Source organism: Tamandua tetradactyla, chromosome 1 (genome assembly GCF_023851605.1).
Source record: "Tamandua tetradactyla isolate mTamTet1 chromosome 1, mTamTet1.pri, whole genome shotgun sequence".
Classification (NCBI taxonomy): Eukaryota; Metazoa; Chordata; class Mammalia; order Pilosa; family Myrmecophagidae; genus Tamandua; species Tamandua tetradactyla.
Genome location: NC_135327.1, coordinates 22,120,499 through 22,145,027, shown reverse-complemented (window position 1 = coordinate 22,145,027; position 24,529 = coordinate 22,120,499). Strand labels below are relative to the sequence as shown.

The window sequence follows — 24,529 nt, the reverse complement described above, 5'->3', positions numbered from 1 at the left end:
TTATATCCATCCTATTGGGTGTGAGGTGGTATTTCATTGTGGTTTTGATTTGCATTTCCTTAATGACTAATGATGATGAGCATTGTTTCGTCTTTTTTTTGGCCATTTTTATATCTTCTTTGGAGAAATGTCTTTTAAAATTCTTTGGCCATTTTTAAATTGAGTTATTTGTGTTTTTATGATTAAGTTTTATGAGTTATTTATATATTCTTGATATGAATCCCTTATCAGATATATGATTTCCAAATGTTTTCTCTCATTGTGTGCATTGTCTTTTCACTCTCTTGATAGTGTCTTTTGGTTTTCAATCTCAGTGAAGTCTAATTTATTTATTTTTTTCTTTTCTTGCTTGTGCTTTTGGTATTATATTGAATTTTGGCAAATTTGGTGCAGGAAGATTTACCCCTATGCTTTCTTTTTTTTTTTTTTTTTTTTTTTTTTTTGTTAAAGGAAAGACAGAGAGAAGGAAGGAAGGATAGAAGGAAGGAAGAAAGGGAAACATCTTTAAACATTTTCTTGTTTTATTGTATTCTGTTTCTCCGTTTTTGTTACATGGGCTGGGGCCGGGAATCGAACCGAGGTCCTCCGGCATAGCAGGCAAGCACTTTGCCCGCTAAGCCACCGCGGCCCGCCCCCTATGCTTTCTTTTTTTAAAAAATTTATTTATTAATTAAAAAAATAAACAAAATAAAACAACATACGTAATCAGTAATTCACAATATCATCACTTAGTTGCATATTCATCATTTCTTAGAAGATTTGCATTGATTTAGAAAAAGAAATAAAAAGATAACAGAAAAAGAAATAGTGATAACAGAGAAAAAAAGTTATACATACCATACCCCTTACCCCTTGCTGTCATTGATCACTAGCATTTAAACTAAATTTATTTTAGCATTTGTTCCCCCTATTAATTATTTTTATTCCATATGTTCTACTCCTTTGTTGACAAGGTAGATAAAAGGAGCATCAGACACAAGGTTTTCACAATCACACAGTCACATTATGACAGCTGTATCATTATTCAATCATCCTCAAGAAACATGGCTACTGGAACACAGCTCTACATTTTCAGGCAGTTCCCTCCAGCCTCTCCATAACATCTTGAATAACAAGATGATATCTACTTGATGCATAAGAGTAACCTCCAGGATAACCTCTCGACTCTGTTTGGAATCTCTCAGCCATTGACACTTTGTCTCATTTCCCTCTTCCCCCTTTTGGTCGAGAAGGTTTTCTCAATCCCTTGATGCTAAGTCTCAGCTCATTGTAGGGTTTTTCTCAATCCCTTGATGCTGAGTCTCTGTTCATTCCAAGATCTCTGTCCCACGTTGCCAGGAAGGTCCACACCCCTGGGAATCATGTCCCACATAGAGAGGGGTAGGGTGGTGAGACTGCTCGTTGTGTTGGCTGGAGAGAGGGGCCACATCTGAGCAACAAAAGAGGCTCTCTTGGGGGTGACTCTTAGGCCTAAATTTTAAGTAGACTTGACCTATCCTTTGTGGGGTTAAGTTTCATATGAACAAACCCCAAGACTGGGGGCTCTGCCTATAGCTTTGGTTGTCCACACTGCTTGTGAGAATATCAAGAATTCAACTTGGGGAAGTTTTTCTTTCCATTCTCACCACTCCCCGAAGGGGGCTTTGCAGATACTTTTCCACTCACTGATCAAATCACTCTGGGATTCATCGGGGCATCACTCTGGACAAACCAGCAAAATCTCGTGTCTTACCTGAGATTCCAAGTACTTATGGCGTTCAATCAAACTATCTACATAAGTTATATTAGGAAATGTACTAGTCAAAATATAAATTTTGTAACAAATAAACATTTTTTGCTTTAGTCTCTCATATAGAAGGTGACATTTTAAAATATTAATTACCATCTATTTTCAGCACCCCGCAATAATGACATTCCTTTGTTCTTCCTCATGCAAAAACATTTTTAAAATTGTAGCTTGTACATTTCACTATTATTATACACTCTAGGCATTCCTAGATTATACCATCTCAATCTTGAACATCTATCTTTCTTTCTGATTTCATTTATGTCCTCAGCCCTCCTTCCTCTATCATTCTCACATGCAGCTTCATTCAGTGTTTTAACATAATTGTATTACAGTTAGGTAGTATTGTGCTGTCCATTTCTGAGTTTTTGTATCCAGTCCTGTTGTACAGTCTGTATCCCTTCAGCTCCAATTACCCAATATCTTACCCTATTTCTATCTCCTGATAGTCTCTGTTACGAACAAAATATTCCAAATTTATTCACTAATGTCAGTTCATATCAATGAGACCATACAGTATTTGTCCTTTAGTTTTTGGCTAGTCTCACTCAGCATAATGTTCTCAAGGTCCATCCATGTTGTTACATACTTCATAAGTTTATTCTGTCTTAGAGCTGCATAATATTCCATCGTATGTATATACCACTGTTTAACCACTCGTCTGTTGATGGACATTTTGGCTGTTTCCATCTCCTTGCAATATTAAATAATGCTGCTATAAACATTGGTGTGCAAATGTCCGTTTGTGTCTTTGCCCTTATGTCCTCTGAGTAGATACCTAGCAATGGTATTGCTGGGTCATATGGCAATTCTATATTCAGCTTTTTGAGGAACCACCAAACTGCCTTCCACAGTGGTTGCACCATTTGACATTCCCAGCAACAGTGAATAAGTGTGCCTCTTTCTCCGCATCCTCTCCAGCACTTGTCATTTTCTGTTTTGTTGATAATGGCCATTCTGGTGGGTGTGAGATGATATCTCATTGTGGTTTTGATTTGCATTTCTGGTGGGTGTGAGATGATATCTCGTTGTGGTTTTGATTTGCATTTCTCTAATGGCCAGGGATGTTGAGCATCGATGCTTCATGTGCCTTTTGGCCATTTGTATTTCCTCTTCTGATAGGTGTCTGTTCAAGTCTTTTTCCCATTTTGTAATTGGGTTGGCTGTCTTTTTGTTGTTGAGTTGAACAATCTCTTTATAAATTCTGGATACTAGACCTTTATCTGATATGTCGTTTCCAAATATTGTCTCCCATTGTGTAGGCTGTCTTTTTACTTTCTTGATGAAGTTCTTTGATGCACAAAAGTGTTTTATTTTGAGGAGTTCCCATTTCTTTCTTTCTTTCTTCGGTGCTCTTGCTTTAGGTGTAAGGTTTATAAAACCACCTCCAATGATAAGATTTATAAGATATTTCCCTACATTTTTCTCTAACTGTTTTATGGTCTTAGACCTGTTGTTTAGATCTTTGATCCATTTTGAATTAACTTTTGTATAGGGTGTGAGATACGGGTCCTCTTTCATTCTTTTGCATATGGATATCCAGTTCTCCAGGCACCATTTATTGAAGAGACTGTTCTGTCCCAGGTGAGTTGGCTTGACTGTCTTATCAAAGATCAACAGTCCATAGATGAGAGGGTCTATATCTGAACACTCTATTCGATTCCATTGGTCAATATATCTATCTTTATGCCAGTATCATGCTGTTTTGACCACTGTGGCTTCATAATATGCCTTAAAGTCAGGCAGCGTGAGACCTCCAGCTTCATTTTTTTTCCTCAAGATACTTTTAGCAATTCGGGGCACCCTTCCCTTCCAGATAAATTTGCTTATTGGTTTCTCTATTTCTGAAAAGTAAGTTGTTGGGATTGTGATTGGTAGTGCGTTGAATCTGTAAATCAATTTAGGTAGAATTGACATCTTTACTATATTTAGTCTTCCAATCCATGAAGATGGTATGCCCTTCCATCTATTTAGGTCTTCTGTGATTTCTTTTAACAGTGACTTGTAGTTTTCTTTGTGTAGGCCTTTTGTCTCTTTAGTTAAATTTATTCCTAAGTATTTTATTCTTTTAGTTGCAATTGTAAATCGAATTCGTTTCTTAATTTCCCCCTCAGATTGTTCATTACTAGTGTATAGAAACACTACAGATTTTTGAATGTTAATCTTGTAAACTGACACTTTGCTGTACTCGTTTATTAGCTCTAGTAGTTTTGCTGTGGATTCTTCAGGGTTTTCACATATAGTATCATATCATCTGCAAACAGTGATAGTTTTACTTTTTCCTTTCCAATATTGATGCCTTGTATTTCTTTTTCTTGTGTAATTGTTCTGGCTAGAACTTGAAACACAATGTTGAATAACAGTGGTGATAGTGGACATCCTTGTCTTGTTCCTGATCTTAGGGGAAAGTTTTCAGTTTTTCCCCATTGAGGACGATATTAGCTGTGGGTTTTTCATATATTCCCTTTTTCATTTTAAGGAAATTTCCTTGTATTCCTATCCTTTGAAGTGTTTTCAACAGGAAAGGATGCTGAATTTTGTCAAATGCCTTCTCTGCATCGATTGAGATGATCATGTGATTTTTCTGCTTTGATTTGTTGATATGGTGTATTACATTAATTGATTTTCTTATGTTGAACCATCCTTGCATACCTGGGATGAATCCTACTTGGTCATGATGTATAGTTCTTTTAATGTGTTGCTGGATTCAATTTGCTAGAATTTTGTTGAGGATTTTTGCATCTATATTCATTAGAGAGATTGGGCTGTAGTTTTCTTTTTTTGTAATATCTTTGCCTGGTTTTGGTATGAGGGTGATATTGGCTTCATAGAATGAATTATGTAGCTTTCCCTCCATTTCAATTTTTTTGAAGAGTTTGAGCAGGATTGATACTAATTCTTTCTGGAATGTTTGACAGAATTCACATGTGAAGCTGTCTGGTCCTGGACTTTTCTTTTTGGGAAGCTTTTGAATGACTGATTCAGTTTCTTTACTTGTGATTGGTTTGTTGAGGTCATCTGTTTCTTCTTGAGTCAAAGTTGGTTGTTCATGCCTTTCTAGGAAGTTGTCCATTTCATCTACATTGTTGTATTTATTGGCATAAAGTTGTTCATAGTATCCTGTTATTACCTCCTTTATTTCTGTGGGTTCAGTGGTTATGTCTCCTCTTCCATTTCTGATCTTATTTATTTGCATCCTCTCTCTTCTTCTTTTTGTCAATCTTGATAAGGGCCCATCAATCTTATTGATTTTCTCATAGAACCAACTTCTGGTCTTATTGATTTTCTCTACTGTTTTCATATTATCAATTTCATTTATTTCTGCTCTGATCTTTGTTATTTCTTTCCTTTTGCTTGCTTTGGGATTAGTTTGCTGTTCTTTCTCCAGTTCTTCCAAGTGGACAGTTAATTCCTGTATTTTTGCCCTTTCTTCTTTTTTGATATAGGCATTTAGGGCAATAAATTTCTCTCTTAGCACTGCCTTTGCTGCATCCCATAAGTTTTGATATGTTGTGCTTTCATTTTCATTTGCCTCAAGATATTTACTTCCCTTGTAATTTCTTCCTTGACCCACTGGTTGTTTAAGTGTGTGTTGTTGAGCCTCCACGTATTTGTGAATTTTCTGGCACTTTGCCTATTACTGATTTCCAACTTCATTCCTTTATGATCCGAGAAAGTGTTGTGTATGATTTCAATCTTTTTAAATTTGTTAAGACTTGCTTTGTGACCCAGCATATGGTCTATCTTTAAGAATGATCCATGAGCACTTGAGAAAAAGGTGTATCCTGCTGTTGTGGGATGTAATGTCCTATAAATGTCTGTTAAGTCTAGCTTATTTATAGTAATATTCAGATTCTCTATTTCTTTATTGATCCTCTGTCTAGATGTTCTGTCCATTGATGAGAGTGGTGAATTGAAGTCTCCAACTGTTATGGTATATGTGTCTATTTCCCTTTTCAGTGTTTGCAGTGTATTCCTCACGTATTTTGGGGCATTCTGGTTCGGTGCATAAATATTTATGATTGTTATGTCTTCTTGTTTAATTGTTCCTTTTATTAGTAGATATTTTCCTCTTTGTCTCTTTTAACTGTTTTACATTTGAAGTCTAATTTGTTGAATATTAGTATAGCTACTCCTGCTCTTTTCTGGTTGTTATTTGCATGAAATATCTTTTCCCAACCTTTCACTTTCAACCTATGTTTATCTTTGAGTCTAAGATGTGTTTCCTGTAGACCGCATATAGAAGGATCCTGTTTTTTAATCCATTCTGCCAGTCTGTGTCTTTTAATTGGGGAATTCAGTCCATTAACATTTAGTGTTATTACTGTTTGGATAATATTTTCCTCTACCATTTTGCCTTTTGTATTATATATATCATATCTGATTTTCCTTCTTTCTACACTCTTCTCCATATCTCTGTCTTCTGTCTTTTCGTATCTGACTCTAGTGCTCCCTTTAGTATTTCTTGCAGAGCTGGTCTCTTGGTCACAAATTCTCTCAGTGACTTTTTGTCTGAGAATGTTTTAATTTCTCCCTCATTTTTGAAGGACAATTTTGCTGGATATAGGAGTCTTGGTTGGCAGTTTTTCTCTTTTAGTAATTTAAATATATCATCCTACTGTCTTCTAGCTTCCATGGTTTCTGGTGAGAAATCTACACATAGTCTTATTGGGTTTCCCTTGTGTGTGATGGATTGTTTTTCTCTTGCTGCTTTCAAGATCCTCTCTTTCTCTTTGACCTCTGACATTCTAACTAGTAAGTGTCTTGGAGAACGTCTATTTGGGTCTATTCTCTTTGGGGTGCGCTGCAGTTCTTGGATCTGTAATTTTAGGTCTTTCATAAGAGTTGGGAAATTTTCAGTGATAATTTCTTCCATTAGTTTTTCTCCTCCTTTTCCCTTCTCTTCTCCTTCTGGGACACCCACAACACGTATATTTGTGTGGTTCATATTGTCCTTGAGTTCCCTGATCCCCTGTTCAAATTTTTCCATTCTTTTCCCTATAGTTTCTGTTTCTTTTTGAACTTCAGATGTTCCATCCTCCAAATCACTAATTCTATCTTCTGTCTCTTTAAATCTATCATTGCAGGTATCCATTGTTTTTTCCATCTTTTCTACTTTATCCTTCACTTCCATAAGTTCTGTGATTTGTTTTTTCAGTTCTTCTATTTCTTCTTTTTGTTCAGCCCATGTCTTCTTCATGTCCTCCCTCAATTTATCGATTTCGTTTTTGAAGAGGTTTTCCATTTCTGTTCGTATATTCAGCATTAGTTGTCTCAGCTCCTGTATCTCATTTGAACTATTGGTTTGTTCCTTTGACTGGGCCATATGTTCAATTTTCTGAGCGTGATCCGTTATCTTCTGCTGGCGTCTGTTCATTTAGTCAGATTTCCCTGGGTGTTGGACCCAACAGGTTGAAAGATTTTTCTGTGAAATCTCTGGGTTCTGTTTTTCTTATCCTGCCCAGTAGGTGGCGCTCATGGCACACGTTTGTCTGCGGGTCCCACCAGTAAAAGGTGCTGTGCATCCTTTAACTTTGGAAAACTCTCGCCGTGGAGGAGGTTCGCCAGCCGAAGTGGCTTGGAGGAGTGCCAGCCGGCCCGGGGGTCCGAACGCGGGGAGGGTCGCTGGCTGCCGCAGCCCGGGAGAGCGCCCGTCCGAATCTTCTAGTCGGCCCGGGGCGCCAAGTGTGGCGGGAGGGCGCCAGCTGCCGCGGCCTGGGAGAGTGCACCATTCCCAGCCGGACCGGGAAGTGACGTGTCTGGAAGGGACCCCGGTCACCGTTCTCCGTGGCCTGGGGATCTCCGATCCAATTCTCCCAGTTGGTCCGGGGGGCCGCGCATGGGGGGGTTGCCAGCCGCCGTGGCTTGAGGTGACCGCCTGTCCACTTCTCCCAGCTGGCCCGGGAAGGAGGAAGGGAGGGACACCGACCGCTCGCCGCCCCGGCCAGGGGAAGCCCGCGCCCCTCGGCGATCTCACCGGAGCTTGTTCTCCCAGCCAGTCAGCCGTTCCAGGATGGGGTACGCTGTCTTTTTGATCTCTGTCGTGGCTCCGGGAGCTGTTCTGTATCGTTTCTACTCCCCTAGTAGCTGTTCTGGAGGAGGAACTAAGATCCGCGCGTCTTACTAAGCTGCCATCTTCTCCGGAAGTCCCTCCCTCATTTTTGAAGGACGATTTTGCTGAGTATATAATTCTTGGTTGGCAGTTTTTCTCTTTTAGTAGTTTAAATATATCATCCCACTGTCTTCTTGCCTCCATGGTTTCTGCTGAGAAATCTACACCATAGTCTTATTGGGTTTCCCTTGAATGTGATGGATTGCTTTTCTCTTGCTGCTTTGAAGATCCTCTCTTTCTCTTTGACCTCTGACATTCTGACTAGTAAGTGTCTTGGAGTATGTCTATTTGGATCTGTTCTCTTTGGGGTATGCTGCACTTCTTGAATCTGTAATTTTAGGTCTTCCATAAGAGTTGGGAAATTTTCAGTGATAATTTCTTTCATTAGTTTTTCTCCTTCTTTTCCCTTCTCTTCTCCTTCTGGGACACCCACAACACGTATATTTGTGCGCTTCATATTATTATTCAGTTCCCTGAGTCCCTGCTCATATTTTCCCATTTTTTTCCCTATAGTTTCTCTATCTTGTTGGATTTCAGATGTTCCGTCCTCCAGTTCACTAATCCTAACCTCTGTCTCTTGAAATCTACCATTGTAGGTTTCCATTGTTTTTTTCATCTCTTCTACTGTACCTTTCATCCCCATAAGTTCTGTGATTTGTTTTTTCAGACTCTCCATTTCTTCTTTTTGTTCGTTCCTTGCCTTCTTCATATCCTCCCTCAATTCATTGATTTGGTTTTTGAAGAGGTTTTCCATTTCTGTTCGTACATTCTCAATTATTTGTTTCAGCTCTTGTATCTCATTTGAACTATTGGTTTGTTCCTTTGACTGGGCCATATCTTCAATTTTCCTGGTGTGATCTGTTATTTTATCTGGCATCTAGACATTTAATTGCCTTAATTAGTTTATTCTGGAGATTGCTTTCACTTCTCTTACCTAGGGTTTTCTTTGTAGATGAATTTGTTGTCTGTCTGTTCTTTGACCTTCAGTTCAGCTTTTTCCAGACCTCTAGCTTAGGTTTTGTTTAACAGAGGATAATTTTTCAGTTCTTGTTTTCTTGTTTCTTACACTTCTTTTATGGTGCCTTTTCCCTCCCCACTCTTAGGAGGGTCTACGTAGGTATTATATAGACTCCAGCCGGGTTTTCTCGGACTAAACTGGCCTCCTATTGGGGAAGGAGTCACCTGCGTCTCCTTCAGTTTTCCCTGAGGGTGAGACCCAGCAGGTTAAAAGACTTTCCTGTGAAATCTCTGGGCTCTGTTTTTCTTATCCTTCCCGGTATGTGGTGCTTGTCTGCCTGTGGGTCCCACCAGCAAAAGATGTTGTGGCGCCTTTAATTTTGGAAGACTCTCCCTGCGGGGGGTGTGGTGAAGACAGAGGTGAGGTTGTAGGCTGGTTTTAATGGCTTCAAATTGCCAAGCCCTGAGTTCTGAATTCCTTAAGAGAGGGATTCCACCTGAGTTGGGCTTTACCCCTCCCCTGGGGAAGGCACAGGTGGGAGACATCTCTGAAAACAGCCCGTTTCTGCCTATGCCTGGGGCAGTTGCAGCCCGAGAAATTCCGCCGCTGAATCCAGAGGCTGCCAAGTCTCTGTAGAAACACAGGCACTGAAACCTCTGTTTCCTCCCCCTTTCCTCTTTTTCCGTGAGCCCAGTGAGCGAACTCGGCTTGACCAGGTTTAGAGTCTCTTTCCTTTCCCTTGGGAAGCCGCCTGTGGGGGAGGGGCGCCGGTCGCCGGCCACCACCACATGGGGAACTCATGGTTTTGGGGAGGCTTGTAACCGGTCCAGCTGGCCCAGACTGGGGTACACTGTGTGTCTGGTCACTGACGTGGCTCCGGGAGCTGTTCTGTACTGTTTCTGGTTATTTAGTAGTTGTTCTGGAGGACAAACTAAAATGCGCACATTGCTAAGCCACCATCTTGACTCCCCATCTTGAGTTCAGTTTTGTGTGGGGATCCAACTTCATTCTTTTGCATGTGGATATCCAGGATTCCCAGCACCCATGTTGAGAAGACTGTTCTTTCTCTATTGAATGGTTTTGGCACCCTTGATGAAAACTCGTTTACCATAGACACATGGGTTCATTTCTAGACTTTCAAATCTATTCCATTGATCTACATGTCAGTCCTTGTGCCAGTACTACTCAGTTTTGATTATCCTCTTCTTTTTTATAAAAAATACTATCAAATTTATTAAGTGGCTACTAAGTATGAGGCACTATGTGAGTGAAAGCAAACCCTGGCCCTCCCATCATAGAGCCAAGGAGGGAACTAGACATTGATGACAAGTCACAAATAGATGTAAAGTTGTAATTGAGATAAGAGCTGTTAAAGGAGAGGTACATGGCACTGGGAGAGTATAAGCCAGGACAGTGGGGCAGTCAGTAACTCTGGGGCAGTCAAGGGAGAGTTCCCTGGGGATGTAACATTTGAGCTAAGATCTGAAGGATGTAAGCAGTGAAAGAAAAAATAGATAAATGGGAACTCTTCAAGATCAAGAGATTCTGTGCCTCAAAAGATTTTGTCAAAAAGGTGGAGAGGCATCCAACTCAAAGGGAGAAAATTTTTGGAAACCACATATCAGATAAAGGCTTCATATCTTTTGTACATAAGGAAATTGTACTGTTCAACAGCAAAAGAACAAACAATCCAGTTATAAACCGGGCAAAGGATATGAATAGTCACTTTTCTGAAAAGCAAATACAAATGGCTAAAAAGCACATTTAGAATGCTCGTTTTTATTAGTTATAAAGGAAATGCAAATCAAGACCACAATAACAGAACTTCACACCTATAAGAATGGCTGCTATTAAACAAACAGAAAACTATAGATGTTGGAGAGGATATGGAGATATTGGAACACTTATTCACTGTTGGCGGGAATGTACAATGATGCGACTGCTGTGGAAAACAGTTTGACAGTTCCTTAGAAAACTAAATATTGAGTTGCCCTATGACCCAGCAATACCAATACTCAGTATATACCCAGAAGAGCTGAAAGCAGTAACACTCAGACATTCACATGCCGAAATTCATAGTGGAACTATTCACAATTGCCAAACGATGGAAACAATACAAGTGCCCATCAAGAGACAGGTGGATGAACTTGTGGTATATACATAAAAAAAAAATCTGAAAGATAGGAGTTCACTGGGCAAAGGTGTGGGGGTGGGGAGGCGGGCAGAGGGAGAGCTAAAGAGCAGTGCTGGGATCTCTGGGGTCGTGATAGAAAGATACTTATAACCCCTACCTGAGCTCTGAACACACTGAAATAGGACTGAAAGGGATAAGGCAGGTGTGGGCTAGATTATCACTTTTACTCTGATAAAGTTGATTTTAGAGAATGTAGGTCATATCTCTGGGCATGTTGACTTCTGAATACTGAACTCAGAATTGGCAAATTGAGCCACCTGGTCACGGTGGCGCTGTAAGGGGGTGGAGCCAGTCCTTGGAGCAGAGCAGTGTGTGTAGTCCTTGTGGGCTGGTTGTTCCTAAGAGAAGAGAGGACCGGGTACCCGTGCCCAGTTCTTTCTCCAGATTCCCTACTCAGGTAGCCAGACCCCTTCCCAGGGGCAGAGTGAGTAAAGGGGCAAGAGAGGCCTGGAACACTAACTGATGCACTTCCACATGGAAGGGAACACTGGGAATGGGTGAGAAGCTTCCCCTTCTAAAGAATGGCATGCTGCCAAACAGAGCTTCTCCAACTAGAAAATGTGTTAGGAGTCATCTGGAAATCTTGTTAAAGAGCAAATTCCAAATTAGAAGGTCTGGGTCAGGGCTCAAGATCCTGCATTTCTGGCATGCTCCTGGGCGATGCTGCTGGTGTTGGTCTGTGGACCCCAGGTAGAGCAGCGAGGCTGTAAAGGTGGGTGGCTAGAGGGGGCTCCATGTTTCTGTGGACCTGAATCTGGCCAGTGTGACTGGAATGCAAGTAATGGGGAGGGCTGTGGTGAGGGTTTACTGCTTGATCCTAAAAGCAAAGGATTTTAAGACGAATGATGACATGCTGAGATTTATATTTCAAGAAAGTCACTTTGGAAAGAGCATGTGGAAGAGACCGGAGAGGAGACAGAGTGTATGCTAGGAGTTTAATTGGATGCAGTGGCAGTTGTCCAGGGAGAGTTGGGGTCAGGCTGGCCAAAGTGAGTAGCAGAAGATTCAGGACAAATAGATGGATTAGGGAAATACTTCAGAAGGTAGAATCTGTGGGACTTGGTGATGTTTGTATGTGGGAGGTACAGGAAATGAAAGGGTTAAGAATGACCCCCAGACTTCTAGCTTTTTTAACAGGGAGGGTGGAAGTACCAAGTCTAGAGAGAGGGAAGAAGGGATGCAGGTGAAGGATGCATATGTAGGTGCATCAAGAGCTGACATGGACATGTTACATTCCACTTCAATGTGGAGCCATCAGGTGGGTAGCTGGGTATATGTTTGTAGACCTTGCAGAACAAGTTTTGCCTGGAGATGGAAATTTAGGTGTTGCCAGCAGAGATGCAATTTTTTTTTTTTTACTATTATTAAGAAAAATTTAAAATATTCAGAAAAGTAGAGAGAATATTGAAATGAACACCAGTTGCCAATGACCTAGATTTAGAAAGTTACATTTTTTGCCGCATTAGTTTCTTGGTTTCATCTTCTTCTTTCCTTTTTTTTCCTTTCTTTTGGCCGAAGCATTGTAAATTGTAGACATCAGGACATTTCATCCCTAAATACTTAAGTGTGTATCAATAGATTACTGAAACCACACAAGTGGATGAGATACCCTTGGGAAAGATTACAGAGAGAGAATGAAATCCTGTAGCCTCTTAAATGGTAGTGCTGGTCACTGAAACAGGGAATGTATTGCAGATGAGAGCTAGGTCTCTTGTTACTTTCATGAAAGGAAGAATGCCTTACAGAGCCCATATTGCAAGCCAGCCCAGTTTCATTTAATTCTCTGCCAGTGCCTGAGGTTGGGATTATTGTTCTCAATTAACAGTTGAGGAAACTGAAGCTTGCCTGGGCCTGGCATGTAGTGGAGGCTGGTCACATAGGGCCAGCCGGAGGGGTGAGGGCCAGAGAGGAAGAACAGCTTGCATGGGGGCAGGGCCAGGTTGCCAACCTAGCCGTCCAGAGGGACTCCAAGGGTCTCAGCATTTTACAGGCTTGAGTTCTTACTCCTTGACCTCACATCTCTTTAGGGAAGCATGAGTCCCACCAAACTTGCTCCTTTTCCAGTTTTGATTTTTCTTTCTGAACATATACCTGTGTTTGTATATGTATGTGCACATGTCAGCTGCAAGGTCATCGGTTTTTTTTTTTTAATTGTGGTAACATATGTAACAATAGCCCCCTTTTTTTCCATTTTAAGTGTACAGTTCAGTGATATTACATTTACAGTGCTCTGCTATCATCATCGCCATCCATTGCCAAAATATTTTCATTGCCCCAAAGAAAAACTCTGTACTCTTTGAGCAGTAATTCTTCATACCGTCTCTCTCCAACCCCGGGGAACCTTTTTAATCTATGAATTTTCTTATTCTAGAGATTTCATTCAAATGGAATCATACAATATTTGTCCTTTTATGTCTGACTTATTTTGCTCAACATGATGTCTTCAAAGTCCACCCATGTTGTTGTATTTATTAAAACTTCATTCCTTTTTGTGAGTGAATAATGCTCCATTTTATGGATACACAGTGTTTTGCTTATCCATTAAACTGTTGATGGACACTTGGGCTCTTCCCACCTTTTGGCGCTTGTGAATAATGCTACTATGAGCATGGGTGTACAAGTATCTATTTGAGTTCCTGTTTTCAGTGTTTTTTGAGTGTATGCCCAGAAGTAGAATTGCCAGGTCATACAATAATTCTATGTTTAACTTTTTTTTTTTTTAACATGGGCAGGCACACCGGAAATCGAACCCGGGTCTCCAGCATGGCAGGCAAGAACTCTGCCACTGAGCCACCATGGCCCGCCTATGTTTAACTTTTTGAGGAATTGTCAAACTATTTTCCACAGCGGCTGCACCATTTTACTTTCCCACCAACTGTGTACAAGGGTTCTAATTCCTCCTCATCCTCACCAACACTTGTTATTTTCCATTTTTTAAAAATAATAGTTATCCTAGTGGATGTGAAGTCATAGCTCATTGTAGTTTCATTTTTAACTTTTTTTTTCATTGTATAGTATAACATATATACAAAGCAAAGAAATAAAAAAGAAACAATAGTTTCAAAGCACTCTTCAACAAGTAGTTACAGGACAGATCCCCGAGTTTGTCATGGGCTACTATACGATCCTCTCATATTTTCCCTTCTAGCAAGTGCTCCAGAATATAGGATGCTACAGGGCTTAAATATTTTTTTGTCATCACGATCGACTTTCTTTCCTTCTTTTATTTTTGTGAAAAATAACATATATACAAAAAAGCCATAAATTTCAAAGCACAGCACCGCAATTAGTTGTAGAACATATTTCAGAGTTTGACATGGATTACAGTTTCACAATTTCAGGTTTTTACTTCTAGCTGCTCTAAAATACTGGAGACTAAAAGAGATATCAATTTAATGATTCAGCGTTCATATTCATTTGTTAAATCCTATCTTCTCTGTATAACTCCACCATTACCTTTGATCTTTCCATCCCTCTCTTTAGGTGTGTTTAGGCTATGGCAATTCTAAATTTCTCATATTGGAAGGGTCTGTAACTACTCTGGAGTAGGGTGATGGAACTATTTGATATTCTGTAGAGGTTGGGCTATGTTTCAGAACTTATCTGGACCTGGGACCCATGTGGAGGTTGTAGATTTCAGGAAAGTTACTTTAGTGCCTGGAACCCTTGTGGAATCTTATATATTACCCGAGGTGTTCTTTAGGATTGGCTGGAATGGTCCTGGGTGGGGTTTGGTCGGTTATGATAGGTAGCAAGGTCTAACGAAGCTTGTGTAAGAGCAACCTCCAGAGTAGCCTCGCAACTCTATTTGAACTCTCTCTGCCACTGATACTTTATTAATTATACTTCTTTTCCCCCTTTTGGCCAGGATGGCATTGTTGATCCCACGGTGCCAGGTCTAGATTCATCCCAGGAAGTCATTTCCCATGTCTTTCACCCCTGGATGTCATGTTCCACGTAGGGGGGAGGGCAATGATTTCACTTGCAGAGTTGGGCTTAGAGAGAGCGAGGCCACATCTGAGTAACAAAGGTTTGCTTAACCCTTAAGGTTAACTCTTAAGGTTTAAGAGTTCCATATTTTTCCTCCATTCCTTAGGGGACTTTACCAATACTTTTTGATTGTCTGCTTAATATACTCTAGGATGTATCCAGGTATTACAATAATCTATACGGGATTAAAGGGACTCTTTCTTATTCCGTGCTTTCTGTGTTTCAGTTGTTCAAATGAGCTATACAGATAGGCTGAATTAGATTATGCACTAAAGAAAATTTCAGTTCCAGACCAAATAAACCTTTCTTCCACTGGTCTCAAAAAGTATGTGTGGTTGTAAAATATAGACTCTGTCTTCCTTACCCCTATGTTCAGAATTACTTTAACCCCAACCTGTTCGGCTTCACTCTTATCTCTAAATATCAAGTTATATATATAAAACAGCCTCTCAGAATCCAGAAATAATAATTACCACCCCAGACTTAATGTGTCTGCTCTAAAAGCTTACAGTCTAGGCCCCTGCTTTCTTATAAGCATTTTCTAAAGGTGACCATACCATTCTTGTTCTTTTGTTTCTGGCTTATTTTATCTCACCAAACGTCCCACATGTTCATTCACATCACTGCATGCCTCACGACATCGTTCCTTTTTGTAGCAGCACAACCGTCGTTCATAAGTCTACGCCATCGTTCACCAATCTTCTTTTCCATCAGTGCATCCTTCAGCCACCTGCATTCATTGGGCATCATGTAGAGGGCCCACAGTCCATAGTCCATCAACATTTTCAATTTTAGATACTTTCACTGTTCCCAAGAGAAATAAAACCAATAAATACACCCTCGCCAAATAGAAAATCTAAACCTCCTCTTAACTCCGACCCCCGTTATTTACCTCTGCTGTTGCTGTGGTAGTGCTGATGGTTTCCTTTTGAACATAGCTCATAGCATGCAATAGCAGTTTTCCCCCTGTACTCTGGACTTAAACACTCTTTATACAAGAATCATATCTTTGAAGTAATTCTTGCGAGAATTCATATTTCTAGTGTTAATCAGTGGGACCCATAGTTCTATACAACCCCTTTCAATCTTGCTCATCTTCAAAATGCTAATATTACTTACAGACGTGCTAGAGAACCACCTTCACTCCTATTTCCTTACGTTGGAGTTCAACCTCATTAGCTAATGGTTCACCCATCTCTAGCTTCTATGTATCTCTAAGTCCCCTATATTCTGTATTATAAGCCTCTGATATACCTCTATGCTGGTCATAAAAGTGGAATCATACAGTATCTATCCTTTTGTGTTTGGCTAACTTCACTCAGCATTTTGTCCTCAGGTCTCATCCATCTTGCAATAAGCGTCAGGACGTCATTTGGTCTTACTGCTGCATAATATTCCATCGCATGTATATACCACATTTTATTGATCCACTCATCGGTTGATGGGCATTTGTTTGGTGTCCATCTTTTGGCGATTGTGAATAATGCTGCTATGAACATCGGTGTGCAAATGTCTGCTTGTGTTGTTGCTTTCACCATTTCTGGGTATATGCCAAGTAGTGCTATTGCTGAGTCATAGGGCAACTCGACATTTCGTTTCCTAAGGAACTGCCAAACAGTCTTCCATAGGGGCTGCACCATTATACATTTCCACCAACAGTGTATAAGTGTCCCAGTTTTTCCATATCCTCTCCAGCATTTATAGTTTCCTGTTTAACAGCAGCCATTCTTATAGGTGTGGGGTGGTATCTCGTAGTCTTGATCTGCATTTCCCTCATAGCCAGTGATATCTCTTCATGTGCTTTTTTTTTTCTTTTCTTTTTTTTTTTTTACATGGGCAGGCACCGGGAATCAAACCCGGGTCCTCTGGCATGGCAGGCAAGCATTCTTGCCTGCTGAGCCACCGTGGCCCGCCCTCTTCATGTGCTTTTGAGCCATCTGTATTTGCTCTTCAGAAAAATGCCTATTCATATCTTTAGCCCATTTTATAATTGGATCGTTTGTCCTTTTGTTGTTGAGTTGTATGATTTCTTTATATATACGAGAAATCAAACCTTTGTCCAATATGTGATTTCCAAATATTTTCTCCCATTGAGTTGGCTGCCTTTTCACTTTTTTGACAAAGTCTTTTGAGGTGCAGAAGCATTTGATTTGAGGAGTTCCCATTTATCTATTATGGTAGTTAGATTCAGTTGTCAACTTGGCCAGGTGAAGGTACCTAGTTCTGTTGCTGTGGACATGAGCCAATGGTATGTGAACCTCATCTGTTGCTCATTACATCTGCAGTCAGCTAAGAGGCGTGCCTGCTGTAATGAATGATGTTTGATTTAATTGGCTGGTGCTTAAATGAGAGAGTAGCACAGCCCAAGCAGCTCAGCATACCTCATCTCAACACTCACAGCTCAGCCCAGGCCTTTGGAGATGCAGAAAGAAATCACCCTGGGGAAAGTTGTTGGAACCCAGAGACCTGGAGAGAAGGCCAGCAGAGATCACCCTGTGCCTTCCCACGTAAGAAAGAACCTCAGTTGAAAGTTAGCTGCCTTTCCTCTGAAGAACTAACAAAATGAACCTCTTTTATTAAAAGCCAGTTCATCTCTGGTGTGTTGCATTCCAGCAGCTAGCAAACTACATCTATTTTTTCTTGTTGCTTGCACTTTGGAGGTAAAGTTTAGGAAGCTACCTCCTATTACTAGGTCTTGAAGATATTTCCCTACATTTTCTTCTAGAGGCTTTATGGTGCTAATTTTTATATGTAGGTGTTTGATCCATTTTGAGTTAATTTTTGTGTAGAGTGTTATATAGGGGTCCTCTTTCATTCTTTTGGCTATTGATATCCAGTTCTTCCATGCCCAATTATTGAAAAGACTATTTTGTCCCAGTTCAGAGGATTTGTGGGTCTTGTCAAAAATCAGTTGACCATAGATTTGGCGGCCTATTTCTGCACTCTTGATTAGATTCCATTGGTCAATGCATCTGCCTTTGTGCCAGTACCATGCCGTTTTGACCACTGTGGCTTTATAATAGTTTTTAAAGTCAAGGAGTGTTAATTCTCCCACTTCGGTTTTTTTTTTTTTTTTTAGGATGCTTTTAGCTATTCGGTGTGTCTTTCCCTTCCAGATGAATTTCGTAGTTAGCTTTTCCAAATCTTTAAAGTAGGTTGTTGTAATTTTGAGTGGTACTGTGTTGAATCTGTAGATCAGTTTGGGGAGAATTGACATCTTAACTATATTTAGCCTTCCTATCCATGAGCAGGGAATGCCTTTCCACGTGTTTAGATCTCCTTTGATTTCTTTTAGCAATGTTACGTAGTTTTCTTTGTACAGTCCTTTAAATCCGTAGTTAGGTTCATTCCTAAGAACTTGGTTCTTTTAGTTGCTATTTTGAATGGAATTTTTTCCTTAACTGACTCCTCAGCTAGCTCACTTCTTGTGTATAGAAATGTTACTGATTTTTGCACATTAATTTTACATCCCTCCACCTTGCTGAATTTGTTTATTAGCTCAAGTAACTTTGCTGTAGATTTCTCAGGATCTTCCAAATATAGTATCATATCATCTGTAAATAATGAGAGTTTTACTTCTTCCTTGTGATTTGGATGCCTTTTATTTCTTTGTTCTGCCTGATTGCTCTAGCTAGAACTTCTAGCACAATGTTGAATAACAGTGGTGACAGTGGGCATCCTTGTCTTGTACCTGATCTTAGGGGGAAAGCTTTCAGTCTCTCTCCATTGAGTACGATGCTGGCTATTGGTTTTTCATATATTCCCTTTATCATACTGAGGTAGTTACCTTTGATTCCTATCTTTTGGAGCATTTTTATCAGAAAAGAATGCTGAATTTTGTCGAATGCTTTGTCAATGTCAATCGAGATGATCATGTGTTTTTTCCCTTTCAGTTTGTTAATATGCTGTATTACAACTAACTGATTTTCTTGTGTTGAACCATCATTGCATTCCTGGTATAAACCCCACTTGGTCATGGTGTCTAATTCTTTTGATGTGCTGTTGGATTCGATTTGCTCATATTTTATTGAGAATTTTTGTATCTATGTTCATTAGGGAGACTGGCTTGTAGTTTTTCTTTCTTATAGCATCTTTACCCGGTTTTGGTATTTAAATGATATTAGCTTCATAAATGATGTAGGTAGAGTTCCTTTTTCCTGAATTTTTTGGAGAAGTTTGAGCAGGGTTGGTGTTAATTCTTTTTGGAATGTTTGATAAAATTCCCCTGTGAAGCCATCTGGCCCTGGGCTTTTCTTTGTAGGAAGATTTTTGATGACTGATTGAATCTCTTTACTTCTGATTCATTTGTTGAGATTTCTGTTTCTTCCTGAGTCAGTGTAGCTTGTTTATGTGTCTCTCCGGGATTTGTCCATTTTATCTAAATTGTCTAGTTTGTTGGCGTATAGTTTTTCATAGTATCCTCTTATAATTTCTTTTATTTCTTCACGGTCTATGGTAACACACCCCTTCTCATTTATGATTTTGTTTATTTGCATCCTCTCTCTCTTTTTTTTCTTTGTCAGTGTTGCTAGTGGCCCATCAATTTTATTCATTTTCTCAAAGAACCAACTTTTGGTTTTATCGATTCTACTGTTCAATTTTTTTGAAGAATTTGAGCAGGATTGGTACTAATTCTTTCTTGAATGTTTGGTAGAATTTGCATGTGAAGCCATCTGGTCCTGGACTTTTCTTTTTGGGAAGTTTTTTAATGACTGATTCAGTTTCTTTACTTGTGATTGGTGTGTTGAGGTCGTCTATTTCTTCTTGAGTCAATGTTTGTTGTTCCTGCCTTTCTAGGAAGTTGTCCATTTCATCTACATTGTTTAGTTTATTAGCATAAAATTGTTCATAGTATCCTCTCTTTACCTCCTTTATTTCTGTGGTGTCAGTGGTTATGTCTCCTCTTCCTATTCTGATTTTATTTATTTGCATCCTCTCTCTTCTTTTTGTCAATCTCGCTAAGGGTCCATCAATCTTATTGATTTTCTCATAGAACCAACTTCTGGTTTTGTTGATTTTCTCGATTGTTTTCATGGCTTTATTCTTTCTATTGATGTTTTGTTCTCCCATTCATTTATCTCTGCTTTAGTCTTTGTTATCTCTCTTCTCTTATTTGCTTTGGGGTTAGTTTGCTGTTCTTTTTCAAGTTCCTCCAGGTGTGCTGTTTAGTCCTCGACTTTTGCTCTTTCTTATTTTTAATATAGACATTTAGGGCAATAAATTTCTCTCCCAGCACAGACTTTCCTGCATCCCATAAGTTCTGATAAGTTGTATTCTCATTTTCATTCATCTCCAGATAGCTACTGATTTCTCTAGCAATTTCTTCTTTGACCCACTGGTTGTTTAACAGTGTGTTATTAAATTGCAATATATTCGTGAATGTTCTCATTTTTTGGTGGTTATTCAGATCCTGCTTTATCCCATTGTGAACAGAGAAAGTGCTTAGAATAATTTCAGTGTTTTTAAATTTATGAAGACTTGTTTTGTGCCCCAGCATATAATCTATCCTGGAGAATGTCCATGGGCACTAGAGAAGAATGTATATGCTTGTGCTTTGGAGTACAATGACCTATATATGTCTGTTAGGTCTAATTCATTTATCATGTTATTCAACTTCTCTATTTCCGTGTTATCTTTTGTCTGGTTGTTCTATCTATAGAGGAGAGTGGTGTATTGAAGTCTCCAACCATTATTGTTGAAATATCCATCGCTCCCTTCAGTTTTGCCAATATCTGTCTCATGTACTTTGGTGCTCCTTGATTAGGAGCATAAACATTCATGATTGTTATAGTTTCTTGGTGAATTGACCCTTTAATTACTATATAGTGTCCTTCTTTGTCTGTTATGATGTCTTTACATTTAAAGTCTCTTTCCCCCAATATTAATATAGCCACCCCTGCTTTCTTTTGGTTATAACTTGCATGGAAAATCTTTTTCCATTCTTTCACTTTCAATCTATTTGTATCCTTGTGCTAAGATGAGTCCCTTGTAAGCAGTATATAGCTGGATTTATGTTTCTTAATCCATCCTGTCAATCTGTATCTTTTAATTGGTAAGTTTAGTCCATTAACATTCAAAGTTATTACTGAAAAGGCATTTCTTCATTCTATCATCTTATCTTTTAAATTTTATTTGTCAGATCTATATATTCTTTCCCCTCTTTCTCTTTGTATTCTTTAAATTACTCTTAGTGGCACTGTTCAATTTTGTGCCCTCCTCCAGACCTCCCTCTCCTGTCGTTTTTTTTCCAAGCGGCAGAACTCCTTTTAGTATTTCTTATAGGGCCAATCTCTTGTTAACAAATTCTTTCAGGACTTCTTTGTCTGTGAAAACTTTAATCTTTCCCTCAGTTTTGAAGGACAATTCGACTGGGTACAGAATTCTTGTCTGGAAGTCTTTCTCTTTCAGGATCTTGAATATATCATACCACTACCTTTTTGCCTCCAGGGTGCTAGTTAAGTAGTCTGAACTCAGTCTTATTTGATTTCCCTTGTATGTAATAGATTGTTTTTCTCTTGCTGCTTTCAGAATTATCTACTTCTCTTCAACATTTGACAGACTGATTAGTATGTGTCTTGGGGAAGGCCTATTTGGATTTATTCTGTTTGGAGTTCGTTGTGCTTCTTTGACTTGCTTATTTATGTCCTTTATGAGGGTTGGGAAGTTTCCCCCCATTATATCCTCAACTACTCTTTCTAGCCCTTTACTCCACTCTTCTCCTTCTGGGACACCAGTGATTCTTATATTTGTGCTTTTTGTTTTGTCTGTCATTTCCCTGAGTTTCCATTGAATTTTTTCCATCTTTTTTGCCATTTGCTGTTCTGAGTCTTCAAAGTCAATTATCCTGTCCTCTATATCACTTATTTTTTTCTTCTGTCTCTTTAAGTATGTTGTTGTGTGCCTCTAATATGTCTTTTTATTTGGTCAACAGAATCTTTAACCCCTGTGATATCTGCTATTTTTCTATTTATTTTTTCAAATTCCTCTTTATGCTCTTCTATTGTCTTCTTGATCTTCTTTATGTCATTTGCTGTCTCACTTATTTTATTAAGTAGAGTTATATGAACATCTTTGATTAGTTTTTCCAATGCCTGTGTCTCCTCTGGTGTTTTAATTTGGTCAATAGGCAGGGCTATATCTATCTACATTGTGATATGCTTAGTGATCTGCTGTCCTCATGGCATGTAAATATCTTGATTGATTTACTTTGGGAGTTGATTTCTTTCAGTAGTCTAGGGCTTGTGTTTGTCGATGGTTGTACAGCAGGGAGTAGGATGTGGGGTGGAGCGTTCAGTATGGAGATTTGTTTCAGGCCAGGTAAGGGCATAGGTTGGGGATGTTACGGTGTTGCTTGTGAACGTGGATGCCTAGCAGCCAGGGAGGATGTAGCTGTGCAGGTGCACTCTTCTGGGGGGTGTAGCCCTGGTGTGCACTGGTCTAAGGCACAAGGCCCTTTGTGCACATGCATAGAGCTGTGGCAGCAGGTCAGCATTATGCCTTTGTGGATTGGAGGCAGATGTGACCTGGCTACGTAGGTCGGCACTTTCTCAGAGCTGGGAAGTGAGGTGGAAGGTTGTGTAGTTCTAGGACTGCTATAAAATGTGGTTCCTAGAGCTAAATGACATGATTGGGGGCCCACGCACATGCATGGGCTTGGGAATGCTGTAAAATGGAATCACTGAGCTCTGGGAGGGCAGGGTGAGGCTGTGTGGCACTGTGGGTGGGCAGCGGTGGTAGACTAGTATGGAGGTTAGTGTCTGTAACCTTTATGTGCTGGCAGCGGCCTACAGGGAACAAGGAGGTGGAGGTAGTGCTTGGGAGGGGTGCAGGAGAGGTGGATTGGGCTGCACTTGGGGTGGGGGTGTGGAGCAGGTATGTACACTGGAGCTGGTGGGGTGGGAGTGCCTGGAGTGCAGGAAATGGGAGCAGGTGACAGGGTTTGGGTGTGTGCAGTGTGGGGTGAGTCACCAGTCTTGGGGCTGTGCTGCTGAGGGTGGCGTGCCCAAGGAACGTGGCCTGGCTTACTTCCTGGTCCTGCGCTTCCATCGGTGCACTCCTGTGGGCTCCCTGGCTCGTGCCTCAGCACCAGGCTCCAGCTTTCTGCCTCTCAGTTCCTCGGCCTCTGCAACCCAGGCTGCCCCATGTGGTACAGAAGGCTCTTCCAGGTCAGCTGCACTCCAGAATTGCTGCCTCAGTTGCCCTCCTGTCCCTTCTCTAACTTTTCCACGGAGTAGGGCTAATTTTGAGCTACTCTAGTTGGCCATCTTCCTGGAAGTCCCATCTCATTGGAGTTTTTTATTTGTATTTTCCTGAAGACTAACGGTGTTGAGCATCTTTTCATGTGCTTATTGACTGTTGCATATTGTCTTTGAAAATTTGTCTATTCAAATCCTTTGCCCATTTTTTCATATTATGTTTTCTTTAGTCTTTTGTTGTTGAATTGTGGGAGTGCTTTATATATTCTGGCTATTAAATTCTTGTCGGATATATGATTTGCAACAATTCTCTCATTCTGTAGATAGTCTTTTCATTTTCTTGACAGTATCCTTTGATGCAAAAACTTCACAGGTTGTGTTTGGGATGGGGCTACCCCAGTAAGGATTAGTGTTCTAAGGAGTAGGGCTGCCTAGAGGGTGTACCCCCTGTATCCCCCCAACTCCGGCACCCCTTCTTTGCCTCTCATACCACTCCCTCTGCTTCCCACAGATGCACTCCAGACATGGACGTCATCCTCAACATCCCTGTGGAAGAGGTGCTACCCTTCTAAATGGCGGTGCCACGGACCACTCCTCCTTCCCTGCTCTCTTTCCTGCAGCAGGAGCCTTGAATTGTCTGCTTCTATGCCCCGTGTTCCCATCCAGACCCCTGATCTGCAGTTTCCTTCCTTCCTTCCTTCCATCCTTCCTTCCTTCCTTCCTTCCTCCCTTCCTTCCTTCCTTCCTTCCTTCCTTCTTTCCTTCCTTGCTCCCTCCCTCCCTCCCTCCCTCCTTCTCTCTCTTTCCCTTCCTCTTTCCGTCTTCCTGTTTGTCTTTCTCTGTCTTTTTTTCTTTCCCATCTTTCTGGGCTGTTTGGTTCTGCTGTTGGGTCAGGTTGGAATTCCCAGCCAACTCTGTCATTCCTATTTACCAATAAAGCTGTATTTGCATTTGCTCTTTACCAGTATCTGGGGATCACCAGCTGGCCCTTGCAGAAGGTGTGATGATCTGAATGGACTTTGTCTTAGGATAAGGGGTGGGCAGCTGTGCTGACTGCATCTGGGGCTCAAAACTTTTCCAGCAAAAGTGCTGGAAAACCTTCCTGCTCAAGTCTCCATGGATTTTTGGCTCTAGGCCTCTATCTCCTTGGTGCAGTAGGAGCTCATCTTCCCTTCTCATTTGTGCTCACACATGTTTAAACCAGTGCCAAGGTCATAGGGGAGACTCCTTGGGTTTAATACACTGGGAACTTGCTTGGCCTTCATTCTCTCTTCCATTCCAGCCTTCTAACTGT

The 24,529-nt window shown here is 40.4% G+C and overlaps 1 protein-coding gene across 8 annotated transcripts in view; it reads left to right on the top strand.

Moving 5' to 3' along the window:
* The window catches only part of C1H20orf96 (chromosome 1 C20orf96 homolog), a 67,815-nt gene extending 43,622 nt beyond the window's left edge, over positions 1-24,193 (top strand). For 4 of the 8 annotated variants that reach the window (XM_077111989.1, XM_077112025.1, XM_077112017.1 and 1 more), the window contains one exon: positions 23,747-24,192. In XM_077111989.1, coding sequence (XP_076968104.1) covers positions 23,747-23,807 — 61 coding nt within the window. In that variant the 3' untranslated portion in view covers positions 23,808-24,192. Of the gene's footprint in view, positions 1-23,746 lie in introns of all 8 variants that reach the window. The other 4 variants (XM_077112022.1, XM_077112004.1, XM_077112009.1 and 1 more) reach the window with 3 other exon arrangements.
* The last annotated feature ends 336 nt before the right edge of the window (positions 24,194-24,529 follow it).